General features: G+C 41.7%; 1 protein-coding gene across 2 annotated transcripts in view; it reads right to left on the reverse strand.

Annotated features, from left to right (window-relative positions):
* Positions 1-16,345, reverse strand: part of LOC142561929 (coiled-coil domain-containing protein 102A) — a 49,576-nt gene that overhangs the window by 18,832 nt on the left and 14,399 nt on the right. For both annotated transcript variants that reach the window (XM_075673487.1, XM_075673486.1), the window contains exons 5-8: positions 16,186-16,294; positions 10,331-10,447; positions 7,125-7,328; positions 3,719-3,889 (exon numbers count right to left, since the gene is read on the reverse strand). In XM_075673487.1, the coding sequence (XP_075529602.1) occupies positions 3,719-3,889; positions 7,125-7,328; positions 10,331-10,447; positions 16,186-16,294 (601 nt within the window). The remainder of the gene's footprint in view (positions 1-3,718; positions 3,890-7,124; positions 7,329-10,330; positions 10,448-16,185; positions 16,295-16,345) is intronic.

A 16,345-nucleotide genomic window follows, 5' to 3' on the forward strand; every position in this document is an offset into this window, starting at 1 on the left:
AAGCAGTGACTGTGCTTTCAGCCGCCTATAGTGACCATATGACCCTCTCCGAGATTCAGGCTTATCAGATTGCGCGTAAACAGAACAGCGTGCAACGGCGCATTCACGATTTCTTCGAGCCTACTGCTAAGCCCAAATAAGTGCGTGGAAATAGGATTTATTTCTTTTTTTTTTCTTAATCTGCTTTTTTGAACACCTGTTTATTCAGACATTTCCGCAGTCCCCGTGAGGTCCGAATAAATGGTCGGTGAGTGTACAGTAGAACCTCACTCATCGGATTTAGAAAAAAACGCGAGAAAAAAACGTACTCACCGCGAAAATATACGATTCAAAATAGCTAAAAAATTCGACAGACTCAACTTTAGTTGACATCTACGTAATGCGAAGCGTTGGGCGAATTGTTGCGGCATGAGATGCTGATGCGCGTTGAGCTGGTGGCGCTTCGGCAGCCCGAGGCGCATTTTGTTGTTTTTCTATTGCATAGTGTTTTAAGATGGCAACGGGAAATCTGGCGGAGGCATCTGGCTATGCCAGATTCCGCCGGAGCGAAACATGACACTCGCATCTTTCCACGTGCAGCAGGAAATGGTTATCACCTAGTAAAAGCATGCAGTATGCTTCCAACGGCTCCACATGCTGTGGAACAGATAGGTGAAGATATCACAATAGGGTTGGTAGCAATAGCTGCTGATGCGGGGGGACAACGACCCAGCAGGTGCTTTGCTGGAATCGGGAATAAGAAATGAGTGCGCGCTGGCATTTACAGGTGAGAGGGGCAGGGGAGTATCATAGTGAAGCTGTCGCAGCGGGTGGCTACTGTTCTCAATCGCACCTGCCTCACGCATTTTCTTGTTTACATGGGATCTAGCAGCCGTATCATATGTATCATATGTTTGCAATTTGGCAAGGTAATGAATGTTAGTACCAAAAGATAGTGTTTTCCAGGAACGTATGAACCGGTAACAAATATGTGTAACTCTGTTAGGTTATTTTTTATGTTCTCGATCGCACATGTTTAAGCCGAAAAATTGTGCGTAACAGAATTGTGTTAACAAGGTTCTACTGTACCTGAATCAAAAGGAAAGTTAACTGACTGTGCTGCTGTCAAAGTAACAAGGCATAGAAGCAATGTACACCCCATACAAACACAGGAGTTCTCACTAATTGCCTCTGTCTTTAATATTTACATGAAAGTTTTTCTGTATCTATATTCGTAAACTGTACATTATAGAGAAAAACTTTAGAGAAAAACCTCAGATGCTTTCCGATGAGTCATTTTAACAAAAGCCATTGCTAAAATCATGCAATGGTGACAACGTGAGAAGTTTATTCAAGTGGCACATGCCCTACTTTGCACGAGTGTAAGAAAACAAAAAGTGAAGACATAAAGAAAGAAAAAGGAAATGGCACTAGCAGAGAGCTGCACGGCTGCGGTTCACGTTGCCGGCATCATAATGTCCATATCTGTACACCATCCTCAAGGTCATTAACACTTCTTTCTCTGTCTGTGGTGCGCCGTGTGGGCTGGGCATGGGAAGCTGGGCATGACCTCCGAGATCGCGTTGGCACCAAAGATCACACTGGCACAGCGCCAAAGATTCTTTTGTTGTTCTATTAAGATTTCATCCACACATGGCTGTGCAGCAGTTCCATGGGCCGCAAAGCCCTCTTTGTATTTCCATGCTTATAATTGTGCACCCCACTAGGGCACATCTTGTAGTAAAGGACAATAATGGATATAAGTATAAGTACTGGATATAACGAAGTAATTTCAGCTCCAACTTCGTTATAACGAGGTGCAAGTATAATCCCTTCCCATTTGCTCCTGTAACATCAGCCCAGAGCTATTGCAGCGCTGGCAGAGCAAGTAGCCGCCACTTAGTTTAGACTTCACGGTGCCACGGTACGACATACCTTCAACCCCCTCCCTCCCCATTTCTCCTGAGCATTTCGTTTTCCTCTTAAAACTGCATCCACTCTTCACGCCTCCGCGGCACGATGGAGGGAGTATGGAAAGAAAGAGAGGAGAAGCATCTATGGAGAGTGCAAAGCATTGGGTGGCATGCAAGCAGTGCATGCAGTGTAAGCTCTCACTTCCACCCTTGTGACGAAGGTCAGACATGGCCAGACTCTACAGTCCCAGTGGTGGCTTCAGAAGCGAGTGACATCGATTCTGAGTGCCAAGTTTGGTTGGTTCAGTTCTCTCTCCTGTTCAGTGCTCAATCGACCCTTCCCTTCTATAGTTTCTCCCTAACATGCATGCTGCCTGGATTGAGCATCGGCGCTGTTGCTTTTGTGCAGATGTGGTGCTGGTGTTCACGGCGACTGACAGCAAATCTTGATGCCAAAGCTGTGTACTGGCTATGCTGCGCATCTAGGCTTCTGGCAATTTTCATCGTGATGGGTACTACTGTTGCACTTGGGAAGCATCCAGTCCTTAGAAATGCTCAGTGTCCATCGTTACCTTTGAGGACAGTGAGGTGAGCTCGACTTTCCGCAGTGCTTTCAAAGTACCACAGATAGTTAGACATTATGTTAGCTTAGGCTTCTTTACACAGAATGGAGGCCACATCCTATTTTAATTACGAGGCAATCTTGGCGAGCATGCCACACAGCATCAACAAAAAGTTAGTAAAATCAAGTGAACAGTTATTTCTATATGTTTCTTTACTTTCTAAAAAGATACTTTTGAAAAAATGAAGTACTTACAGCCTTTGCACTCAATGAGCGCACTGCATGCTCATTATGTGCTTATTTTTATTGGAGATATGTGGACATTGTGATGCATAGAAAATAAGGTGCTCTGTTGTATGTTCGAGTCTAGTTTACATCATATTACTTCAAAATTGTCACTTATCATCCCTGTAAATGTAGTATACTGTATTATTACTTAATTTATATTATACAGTATATACTGTATACAATAAAGTTTTCACTCTGTGTCGTCATGTCCTCTTTTGTGGTTGTTACATGAGCGCTATACAACCAGACTATACTGTATTAGACTTAATAATGTCTTTTAATTTTTAGATATATTCACACTAAAGATTTTTTAATGTCTGCAATGTTATAGTATTGCTAAATTGCAATGTGCCATTTACAAAGAATTAACTTTATGATAATATGATTGAGACCGTGACATATGGCTTTCACATGTACGTACTGAATCCGCGTGTTTATACTTCTTATAGGACTATTTTCTATGACTTGGACATACTCAGTATGGATGACAATAAAATCAAATGCAGGTAAGAAGGAGTGCATGGACAGATGCATCAGGGCGTTGCACCACGTGCCACATACTCCAGCAATGCCACCACTGATGACTGTCCTTTATGTGTATGCCTGCTGTATCTGTGTAACAAAAACTTCATTAATATTCACGTAAAACCAACAATTGCCGTCTCCAGCATGTCAAGTAATCCATTTCTATGCCCTGACAAAACTTGCACATGCACCATGCGGACAAATCGATAGAGCTATATAGCATGTCACCACGAAGCAGGATAAAATGGACGGCATCAATCCAATTCGCAAACTGGATATGTTGCAAACAGGTTTAAAAACCATTACAAATTATTTATTCCCATTAGAATGAAATCGGAGTGCATTGAACCTGAACCCAAACTGAACTGGTATTTTTTGGGGTTTGAAACTTTGCCTGCAAATGCACCTGCCAGTGAAACAACTGCATTACAGTTTTCAGAAAATGACTTACCTCATCCTCAGCAGTTGCGAGTTCTTTTTTGAGTTCATCAATACGCCCTCGAAGCTTCTTCACCTCTGCCTCATACTGTTCTGATCGTCGCAGTGCATGAGACAATTCTGTACTTTTCTCCTGGAGAACTTTCTTCAGCTTGCTATGAGCATGCTTGAGGTCAAGTAGTTCCTAAAAAAAAAAAAAAAAATACAAGTCGTATTGAACAATATTGCCAGTGTTTATGCTCTGACAAGCTTACCGAAACAAAATTACTGACACAGTTTTTTTTTTTTTGTGATATAGACTTGCCTTTAGGGCATAGTTCTTTATGTGTATATGTGTATTATATGAGTGCTGTGAGGCCTGTGTTGTGTATGAACACAGTTATCACATGGAAGAATAATCATTTTAACATTAGCAGTTGATAATAGTGGTGTGCAATAACAGAATAGTAGTTCAGTAGTCAGGAGTTTAATAGATCAGCTTTTCTTTGGAAATGCACCATGTTTGTAGCAGCGTGATAAGGGGCATGGCGAAAAACAGCAATGGTATGGGCTCATCTTTGTGTAGCAAAACGGATAACATTATGTGAACATGCGTGCGTGTGGTGTAATGCACGATTAGCAATGCATCATGTTTGTGAAAATGTGGACACGCTTGATGTGTACTAGGGGCAGTCTCAGTGACCAGGCATTGACAAAATTTCAGGGCCTGTCATTTTCGCACAGGTGGGAATCAATAAGACGTGATGATCAGTGAGCATGTGCATATATCCGAGTGCTGTCTCCACTGTCTGGAGAAAAATTACTCGTTTGAGCAAACTTTATTGGCTTAAAAGTTGTGGGGATGCGCGACTCTCATGCATCCCCTAATATGTTGTGTTCCCCACATGGCGGCAGTCTCATGTAATCCGGCTTCACCGTGTGGCTTTACAGCAGTGGTCGGCGTGGTTGCAGAGCAGTACGAGAGATGGCGTGAGTGTTGTGCTGCTAACGTCACCTGCACGGTAGGGTTAGTCGGGCGCGACAGGGTGTAGGCTCTTCCTCTTGGCTCGGGGTTGGTACACGGCGCGGACGTTTTGCGCATGCACCAATCCATGCTTCTGCAAACCTGTCTCGCTACACCGGAATGGATGAAAGTGATCGTTCAAACACATTACCATTCGCATTACCATACATACTAACGACCAGGCATTGGTGTCCAGCATGGAGCGAACATATCCGGTCGTGTTGAGTTGGACTTCCTAGATTTATCTTGCACCCATCGTCATGTTCTGTGTGTTGTGAGTCGGCTAGCAGGCATTAGTGTATAACGGGGTAATAAATGCCCTTGTGATTGTTTGCATTATTGTGTTGTTTTTCCTTTGTCCCAAGAGCAGGGATGAGACCCATCACTAAGTACGACTGCAAAAGAGCTTCTTGCATTTTTTTAGCATTCTTGGAACAGCGTAAGCCTCGTAACAAAGAACGTACATGCACTTTTAGCATGTTTTTACCACTGCCAAAACTGCATGTGTACGATTCTGCGTGGGGACTGCACATAAGGCGATCCACTAAAATTATTGCACTTTACAGCAGATCTCATGGGCTAAAAAAGTGAACTTTCTTGTATTATTTATTGTCTTTAAACTTACCTGTATAATACGAAATTTAATCTGTGATGACGCACATAAACCCACAAAACTGTGTCTTCTGAAATTAAAAGCAGCAAAGGGAGGCCACAGGCACAGCGAAGTTAACACACAATGAATTACATATTCTTTATAATATGCCGTGTGTATTCATTTTGCGATTACTAACACATAAAATTAATTAAAATATGGTGTTTAAGATCCCTAATCAGCAGGATGGCTTATGAAGAAAGTTGTGAGGGAGAGCTTCAGATTAAATTTGACCTTCCAGGCTTTTTCACCTTGCACCTAAAGCACAGCAACGACTGTTTTGCATTCCACCCCCATCAAGATTAAGGTACCATCACCGTGTGTAGCTGAAAGTTGTAGACAAAATTATAATTAATCTTCTATGTTGGATGTGGGGACCCCTTAGACCCCCTTCTCCACTTCACATGAGACTTAGGCCATCCGCCTGTGTGATCACTGGGGACATGCCATTCATGCCTTATTGTGGATAGCACACATCCACTGCGGCCGCTGGCGCTGACACAACGGAGAGCTTGCTGCTTGCATGCGTAATTCACGCTGCGCCGTACGCTGCACATACGAATGATGCCTGAGGAGCGGGCCCCTCTCGCCCTCTTTTCAGCATCTCTTTCCTTCAGCATCCGAGGTACACGGGCACCTTCAACCGGCAGATTCACCTTCGGTGCTCTTGACTGTTGGACGTTCGGACCCCCTAGGACCCGCTCCCCTCTGAGCAAGGCGGCCCCCTTTGTGTGGTGAACCTAGCTCGGAAGGGCCTGTGTGGCTGAGCGGACTTCTCGGGAGCCTTCACCCATAGTCTGTGACTGCCACCTTAGTGCCCTAACTCCTGCATTGTACTAACAAGGAATAAACCCCCACTCATTTGTACCACGGCTGGAGTCATCGCTATGCCTTGCCAGTGAGTCCCCGAACCCGCTGCAGCGCCCCTTAAAATGCGTTGCGGAGTGGGGACGAGTTACATCTCTCCTTAGACCTCAGCTAGCTGGTACCGGGCACGTTAGCCTGAACCCTCACACATTTAAGATTACAGTGTAAATGGATACAAATTAGGTACATTAACATCAATGCAACGGAAATATTTTTCTGTTGACCAGTGAGGTATTCTTCCGGCACCTGGAAAATGTCTTTGTTCTGTGGTAAAATATTCACTTTCAAAAAGTAATGAAATTTTCGTGACTACTTCATCTGTAGAAGAGCCATTCTTGTGATATCACCATATGTTGGCACCATACACTTGGCCACAATGCTATGCTGTTGTGCCAATATATCAAGAATGGTTACTTCCAAAGCGCAGTTTGTAGATGCTGTCACTTCAGCAAATATCAATATGCAAGAATTGTGATTGCAGCAACCTAGATACAAGCAGCGCTGCTATGCAGAGATATGCAGCCAGCTGAACATTTTTTGCCAAGCACTGCTCACTTTGGAGGTGCAGAAAATGGGAGGGGCACTCGCAGTGACGTCACACCGTTTGCAAACAGGGAGAGGTCTATGCTGCAGTGATGTGCACAACCAAAGTCACCAAAACATCGAGGTAAGTTCAATCAAGGTCCAAGTGTATTAAAGTATTTGCACATTCTCAGTTGTCAATAACCCCTAAATTACACATTCTTCTTGGAGCTACTGTGAAATTTTAATGAACTTCCTATGAAACGATTATTTCAGATGGTGGAAACAAAATATACCTTACTGTGGTAATTGACAAATCTGTGCGATAGGATGTGCATAGGTTGGCCTTGGAAGTTGAAGGGCTAAAAACCCCACCTTTGTACGATGCTGCAGCTCAGTCTGAAGTGTCTTTTGGTCAGGGTTTGTTGTAGGAGGCTGGGTCTTACGCTGCAGACACTCGTGCATTTCTTGCAGCGATGCACGCAGGTTCTTGTTGTCCCGCTCCAGAGCTAACTTTTCTGTCTCCAGGCGCTCTCGTCGACCCCATTCTGCAGCATTCTCACCTTGCAGCTGCACCAGCTGAAAGGGTGAACAGTAATGCGCACCCATTATATCCTGGTCCCAAATTTTCTGGCAGCTGTGCAGTACCAAACTTATACAGTCAAGGTGAAAACATGGGGAAGGCGGGAGATGGAAATTCAAGACGATGAGCAAAACGAGAACAAGGTGAAAGCAGGAGCCAACGTTTCGACAAGTGGACTTCTCTTCTTCAAGGCAACATATGCTTTCCTTGCCACATTATATATAGGTGGGGTTCTTCTAAAGGGGAGAGGGTGTAAGGTGGGTGGGTGCGGCAACGAGTGAAGGTGTGCCAGCGTGTCAAATTTAGAATAAAAGAGCACTGTGCACAAGGCCAGTGACCTGGCCAAATGTCAAGCACATGTCAATGCCCACGTAAGAAACAATATATGGGTGAAACAGGACAATCGATGAACGTCAGATTAAACGGACATCACGCGGACACAGCTAAAAAGCTTCCCAAAGCCGTTGCCGAGCATTTCAACCAACCAGATCATAACTTTGATGAACTTAAACTGTACATTTTATGGACAAATTTTCGTTCTGAACGAGAAAGAAAATACAGAGAATCATACCTAATCCATAAGTTCACATTGCAACCAACAGGCATAAACGTTTCAAAGGGAGCTTTAGAATCTATTCGCTATGCTAATTTTCAAGCGATAGACAACAACGCTAAATTTGGTTTATTAGCCTTTTTTTCTTTTTCATGTTTTTCTTTCCTTTTTTTTTTTCAGCCGGCATGTCAGACGCCATTGACACGCCGACTAACACGTGGGCATTGACGCGTGCTTGACATTTGGCCAGGTCACTGGCCTTGTGCACAGCGCTCCTTTATTCTCAATTCGACACGCTGACACACCTTCGCTCGTTGCCGAACCCACCCGTCCTACACCCTCTCCCCTTTAGAAGAACCCCACCTATATATAATGTGGCGAGGAAGCATATATCGCCTTGAAGAAGACAAGTCCACTTGTCGAAACATTGGCTCCTGCTTTCACCTTGTTCTCATTTTGGTCATCGTCTTATACAGTCAAACCCACTTAAACAATATTCAAGTGTCAGGACAATCCCATTGTTATAACCAATAATTGTTATAACCAGGTTGCACGAAAAAAGCACAAGGGAGAAACATTCTAAGATTTTATCTAGATAGAAAGAAGCAGTCGAGCCCACTTATAACCCATTACTAATTTTAACTATACTCTAATGTACAATAAGTGCCTGCCCCATTCTGAACTTTTGCTTGTTCTATGGCAAAATAAACCGCATACTACAAAGTTCCCATGTTGCATCATGGGCTATAACAATAAAATCTGGCTCAATTAAAAAAAAAAAAAGCCACCAGCTTCACCAAACACACTTTCATGCCAGGCACCCCGCACGTCATGCCTTAGTCACCATTTTCACGTCTCTCTTCCACCCCTGCAACGTCAGCGAGATGGTAGAAGGGAAATGGGAGACAGGTGTGACAAAGGCGTGCTGTGCGATTTTCACGGCACAAAGGAGGTGGCTGGGGAAGCGGCTGGCTTTAATTCCCAAGAAATGTGACAAAGGCGTGAAAAGTGTTTTTCCGAGTGTGAAAGAAGCCAGTGAATACATTTAAAATTGCTGCACAACTGGCCGCTCGAGTTCTTTGCTTGTAATTCACGGGCTTCTTTCAGGCTCGGAAAAACATTTTTATGTAGCACATATTGAGCAACAGAAAGCTGTGTTGGGAGTTTTTCATGTTACTCTACAATTTTCTCACAGACACTTTTCATCTAATAATAATATTTTAGAAGTTGATTAATTAATTAAGTCATTAATTATGCAGAATGCAAAAAATTATCTGGGTATCTCCAAGTGAATCTCAGGGCAACCAAAGAGTTGATAAGATCACTCGTGAGCATAAAAACTGAGCGGACCTAAACAGAGATCCTGAGGATTTCATGACAGTGATCCCAACGTACTCTGACATACTAAATTACTATAGAGGGACGAGGATCAGATATCCCCCGCCCCACAATACACTCACTCAACAACAGGCAGTTTACTGGTGAAAGCTGCAGACAGGAACTTTCCCAAATTTACATATACTATGCAAAATGTTCCCAAGTCAATACAGGGACACATGCCCGTGGTGTGGTGCAATACCCACACTTTATCACATCACATGGGAGTGCAATACGAATAAGGAATTCCACAAAATAGAAAATCTGAGTGCGGAGCAGTGGGAGAGCGTGCTCTCCAGCGGCGACCCTAGCCTCCAACGGAAGCTGGTGGATCATGCCCGACGAGCAGCCACGCTCAGTGGTGCCCTGGAATAAAGGCGCCAACCATGCAGGCCGGAGATCATCATCAACCAATAGAAGATCAAGACATCCGGCCCGACCGCTGAATAACTCTTTCTAGAGTAATAAAGTTTACTTCCTCCTCCTCCTCCGCTCTTGAAAAAAGAAGAAAAATACACTTGGCAGCACTTCGCTTCGTTAGTGTTGCAGAAAAATGAAGTTCTTAAACCATTGCAGCTGCTGTACACACACAGCCGGGTAAGTCTTTTCGACAAATGAGCACAAAAATGACATTTTTTTTTCTTTTCATTAACCTTGCATATAATATGTATAATGGTAGTAATGTACAGTAGTATACAGTATAGTAATATACAGTAATATAGTAATATGCTTATAGCATGCCAAGTTCCTCGAATTCACCTGGCTTTCCCTAATGCACCCCAACAACCATTCAGAGGCTTCAAGCTTGTAAGTTGCTTCCTTGTCCAGCTAGACTGGCTGGTGTAGCAAAGAAGTGAGACACACTTTTATCTTTACACCATTAATTAACAGGCAGAGTGCCATGTCATTTGCTACAACGAGCTTGAACAATGCACAGAACTGGCTCTTGTATTTCATATCAAAGAACACAGTGCAGGAAGCCTGTGATGCACTGCAAAATAAAGAATGAAAGTGCTGCAATTCCTAACTAGTTACAAAGTGCAGCCAAATTAAAGAGACCTAACTTACCTGAGCCCTGAGCTCAGTCATTCGCTTGTCCAAACACGTACGACCACTTGCTTCATCTTCCAGGTCAATAAGAATACACTCCAGCTCGTCTTGGTGCTCTGCTCTCACTTGATTAAGCTGCAAATAAATAAGCAATTCATGCTTAAAAATGGTTGGGCAAGAAATAGCAGCAGTCGTAAATAAACAGACCAGGACAGCTGCAAGATTATGTTAAATGACCTGTAGAACTTTCTGTCCAGTTTATCTACATGTAGTCTTCCTTTACAGCTTACCTGTAGGATGCTCAGATGAATAAGAGCCACCACATATAACAAGGGTTAACCATAACAAGTTTTTCAATATTCAACATATCTTTCTACCTATATATTGCATATGATTAGTATTACAAGTTGCTGCTCTTCCTGCTGTAGTTTATAAGTCACTAATGCTTAGTTGCCTAATTGATACACATGACTAGTAATTGGATCGATAGGTACTAAAGAGAGCTGTTTAGGCACGATAAAGTAAGTACTTAGAGCTGTACTTTAGGATCTAAACAGACAATATATAGCACGATAAATTTTGCCAAAAATGGAAAGTAATTTCCTAAGAAAGTATGTATCCATGTTACAGTGTATGGCTGGCTGCCTTTACACATGGCTGTGCATATGAAAAACCACAGTGTGGATAGTTGATGTATTTCAAGTAACCATAAGTTCAGATTACCAAGGAGAAATGGAAGATAAGCAAGCAATCTAGGTTTAATAAAGCTTCCAAGATTCAACCAATCACTGAAGTTCCATTTCTGTGACACAACAATATGTTCAAAACCTTCACAACTACTACGTTTAACTGCTACAGTCCTGTAAATATTAGTTTTATGCTACTGAAATATAAGTGCCCCCCCCATGTGCCCATATTTAGTCTAATAAATTTCCCTACAAGAGCTCATTTCCAACTTGAAATGTCACGCAGAATGTTAGCTTGAGCAAGTTGATGAGTCATATTTCAGGAATACAACAGAGAAAAAGAAAGGAAAAAAAAGGCGCGGAAAAAGAATGCATATGATAGGATGGGCACCAACTTCCAACTAAGTTTATAGAGAACAAGAACTTGCGTTTAAAGCGAGGAGCCCTGAAACTTTTACTAACTAATCATAGAATAGCCTTATGATAAAAGGTTTCAAGAATCTCATATTGCAAAAATTTTTCTAATCCATCAACTATAAGTGGCGCTATCGCACCGATACTCGGCTCTCTCTCCATTCATCTCCGCTAGCCAGTCGAAGCTACACAACGGAGAAGCCAAGAAAGCAAAGCCCCGGCCAAAAGTTGAGTGCCGCGCAGCGAAAGGGTTTGTTGCAGCACCCCATTGCAGCTGCAGTAAACTACGCTATGCAGTACGCTGCTGCCATTTTAGAGGCCACACGCAGTGCAAAGATGAAATTATTCTCCAGTCTTTTGAGATTGCAGACATATAAGGTATATTTTTCATTTATCTAAGAGGAAGCTTTAGCTCGGGTGCTCCTATATGAATACATGTAAAAGGAGAATTTGTTTTTTTTTCGGCAGCCACACCACCAAACTTGATGAGGTTTGTTGCATTTAAAAGAAAAACTTAAAATCTAGTGACTGTTCATTTCATATGTTCGATTTAGGTAGTCAATTTTTACTAAAGATTGGTGAAAATAGAAAATTTTACAAAAATGAAACTATCAAGTTTACAACTCCATAACTCTGCAACGAAAAAATGATATCACAGTTCTGTGAATTGCATCTAACGCCTAGAGCGCACAAAATTGATATGTTACACATGAATCTAAAAAAATTTAGTAATATGAAAATACAGCTTTTGCAGAACTCTTGTACACAACGTAACAAATTCACGCAAGATATAAAATGACATGAAATTTGTCTGCTTTCGATGATCTAATGGGTGTCACTTACAGAACTGCAATATCTATTCTTGATGCAGAGCTATTAATTTGTAAACTTCGTGCTTCTATTTCTTTCAAACTTGCAAATTTTTGAAAATTTTTTAAACAAAATTTAGGCCTTAAATCGAAATTCTGCTTCCAATAGTTACTAGAATTTAACTTTCTCACTCAAATGCAACGAATTTCATTAAGATCAGTCTAGGGGTTATCTCAGGAAAATGTTTTTGCATTTTACATGTATTTAAATAGGCCGCGCCGGAGTTGGGCCCAAGCTGAATCTTCTTCTTAGCTCAAAATTAGCAATTATGTATAACTTCTCTCTCAATCATAAAACCAACCAATAGCGTTGGTGGGTCAGGTGCTTTCGATGACACTGCGTGACAACATTGCAGAAGGGCAAGCAAGTGATTTTTGCTCTGTTTGACAGTAGACTGTAAATTCCCTGCTGCATGCAGTGATGTAATATTTGGCTCATGTTCACAGCAGCCTCTACGACAGATCGGCAACATTTCCTTATAATGTTAAAAAAGTGTTTCAGGGCCCCTTTAAGTACAGGTCACAATCACACCATTCGCAGTGAACAAACTCGCTACAGGAACAATAACAAAGAATAAATACAAAATTAATTATGAACAGCGCATGTTAGGCAAACGACATGAGCAGAGGGTTGTCCAGAAAAAGCAGTTCCTTATCGAGAAGAGATACAGACGGCATGCTCCCACAAGCTTCACTTCTCCAATTTATGTATTAGGGCTCTACCAATAACCTTGGCTTAAGTGAACTTCAAATGAAATCTGTATTCTTTACAAAGTCTGGCCGTTAGCCAGCGAAAGCCATTCCTGACATTCAGACTGTGCTATGGCACCCAATCATAACACTTTGGGTGCCAGGTGTTTTTCTGAAGTACAACAAATTCAATTTCTGTCCGAGTAACACATAATCAGGATTTTAATTAAAATGCTACTTATTGGCAATATGTTACTAAACATATTAAAAATGTTAATCTAGAAATTCCAACAAAAGTTACCACATGTTAATTAATAAATTTATTTAGGATACATACAAATTAGTGTTACCCAGGCAACTTGGCCTCTTTGTCATCAGAGTTCTAAAGAAGTTCTTAAATTTCTGCATAATTAAAAAAAAATGTGCGAGCTTTTTACGCCAGTCCACCATGCTGTGAAACTAGAGACGTGAACAACACTGGAAGTCTATAAGCCTTGTCGCAACATCTGTTGTGTAAAAACACAACCTACAATAAAATTTTAGTTTAACCAACTTCTGAATAGATAGCACAATCAGTCCATGGCTGTTTTACATTTACGAATTATCTCAGGCACAGCCAGAGGTGTGCATTGGTGACCAGATGAATTTATTTGGGCACAGCACCTAAAGGGTTAAAGCATCTACCAGATTGCTCGGAGTACTCTTTCCCCCAATCAAGTGGGATGAGATACACTACCCCTTGACACACACGCTGTAAACCACCTTGCATGTTCCGTATCCAAGATAGTAAAAACAGGGATCACTAATATATGCATAAAAGTTACTCTTCAGAAAATGACTGCACATGCTTCAGAGCAGAGCTTACTCGTATTGACAAAGCTGTGTACCCATTACCATTGATTTCCAGCATTTGTGGAGGCATACTGAATAAAGCAACACATGCATCAAATTTGCAAATAATGCAGAAAGCATGAAACTCCATCCCATGCAGGTGGTCTCCTGCATTCATACATTGTCTCACAACATTAAGAAAATAGCCTCTCATGTCATGTCAGCACCTTGCAAACTGCCAAACATCTGTGCTGTGATAAGCCATAAGAAAAGGTATGTGATATGAAAAAGGCAACCAAGTTTACAGAGTGCGTGTGTTAAGGGTAGTGCATCTCATTTTACTTAGCTGCGCGAATGAGTACATCAGGCAAGCTGGTCTGCACTTTAATGACCAAGTGCGACAGCCTAGACTGAATGTCGAGAATGGTTTTGGCAGCCTAATGGCCACACATTGCAAGGAATGAGGTTGTTCACTCAAACCAAGTTTATCGCCAGAGATAAAGATAAAACTAGGATTGAGGTAGTAGAGACCTAGTATTACATTGAGTGAAGGGGTTAAGCTTGCGTCCACATGCCATCTCTGTATTCCTTCTCAATTGCTTAGCTGTGTGGTTTAAGCAACGAAGCACATAAAATCTTGGAAGACTGCTTGTACAGTGCCCATTTTAGTGTTCTGAAAACTTATTTCATGCTGAATAAGTAGGCAGTTTGGCAGAAATTCTGATGACTCCTTTTAAAACTAGCACTGGGAAACCCAAATCACTTCTGCTTTTACTACCAGATTAAATTACAGGGTACCAAACTGTATATTTGAGTGACTACTCTGTGAATTTTACGTAAAGCTTTACAGTACGAAGAGTCTTAAAGAAAGAAGAAGAAGAAACAGAGAAAGACAGACTTTAGTGACCTACACGGGGGCTCTGTTCTTAGTATAGAAGCTCACTACATTTTAAGATAAAAAGCAATACAAATTCAAGTGAAATAAGCGCTGGATGAAGAAACGTTACCACACAAAAACATGTACACACATACACACAAGAAAAAAGAAAAGAATGCATACTATGTCAAAAAGCTGAATAAAACAGTTTAACCCTTTAAATATAAAAATTATTTAAGTTGTGTCAGTAAATTACCCTTCCATAATACCAAAAAAGCCACTTTTACTGCGATAAGACATTTGGTAAGCCATAAGAGATGCAAAAACAAATGACAGGTGGTGACATTGCGTGGGAATTCCCACACCAGCTTGCCATGACATCATGGATTTTGGCACCGTCTGCTTGGGCCTAGTTAAACTTATCGGTAGAAATGGACTTCACTGTATTCTAATAGGGCCAAAGACTGAAATTAAAAGTTTCAAGAATTTTTACTGAACCGCAATGGCAAAAATGCGGAAAAAAAAAAATACTTTGCAATTCGTGACGTCACACTGACTGCTACAGGCCTTGGTGTTCTCGTGCGAAATTCAAAAATTTAACTGTGACCATTGAGCTCTTTTGTAATATTGAACCTATTACCACAAAATAAACGAAAGTAGAGTTCTTTAGAAATACTTTATCAATCTAGACTGATTCAGCGTTTCTCTTTATAGTCAGTGACAACCTAAGAATTACAAGGTTATATGCAAACTGCCCAACTAAAACTAAATTTGCATAGACACACCAGCCCGTTAGATTCGTTTATTTAGCTGACGGCAAGCAGTCTCGCATGCTTGAAACAACTATTTTCACCATAAAGATTGGTCGTTGTTTCATTGGTTTCAGGATGAAACCTGAACGTCCAGGCACATCTTATAGGGCATCCTGATGTCACTGCTCAGCCAAAGGTAATATTTTAGCTTGAAACAACTAGCTTTTAATTACTGATTAGCCTAGTATTTATATTAGCCAGCTAAAGTCGTTAAGCTGTGAGTAGATACCATCTGGTTCAGCTCTCTTTCAGAATTGAAGAGTTAGTGAACTATGTTTTTGTGCGTGGAGCTTCTTTGTAATTCTTAGGTTGTCACCAACTATAGTGTCCTTCTAAAGCAATAATAATAATAATAATATTTGTGGTTTTACGTGCCAAAACCACTTTCTGATTATGAGGCACGCCGTAGTGGAGGACTCCGGAGATTTTGACCACCTGGGGTTCTTTAACGTGCACCTAAATCTAAGCACACGGGTGTTTTCGCATTTCGCCTCCATCGAAATGCGGCCGCCGTGGCCGGGATACGATCCCGCGACCTCGTGCTCAGCAGCCCAACACCATAGCCACTGAGCAACCACGGCGGGTCTTCTAAAGCAAGGCAGTAACACTCAGTGAATAAAAATAAACACTAAATAAACCAGCATTCCACAGCATAATGCAGCAAGCCACTTGAGCTACTGAAGCTGTATTTTACCTCTTTGAGTGTGTCCTGGCGAGATTTTCGAAGCTCATCATATTTTGCCCGCAGCTGTCCAAGCTCAGCCATTTGCTTCTCAAGTGCTTTGGTCAGTTGGCTTTTCTCCCTAAAATATGCAAAATCATGCTTACCTGCTCAAAACAACATTTGTGAGCAC

The sequence above is a fragment of the Dermacentor variabilis genome, chromosome 1 (genome assembly GCF_050947875.1).
Source record: "Dermacentor variabilis isolate Ectoservices chromosome 1, ASM5094787v1, whole genome shotgun sequence".
NCBI classification, from domain to species: domain Eukaryota; kingdom Metazoa; phylum Arthropoda; class Arachnida; order Ixodida; family Ixodidae; genus Dermacentor; species Dermacentor variabilis.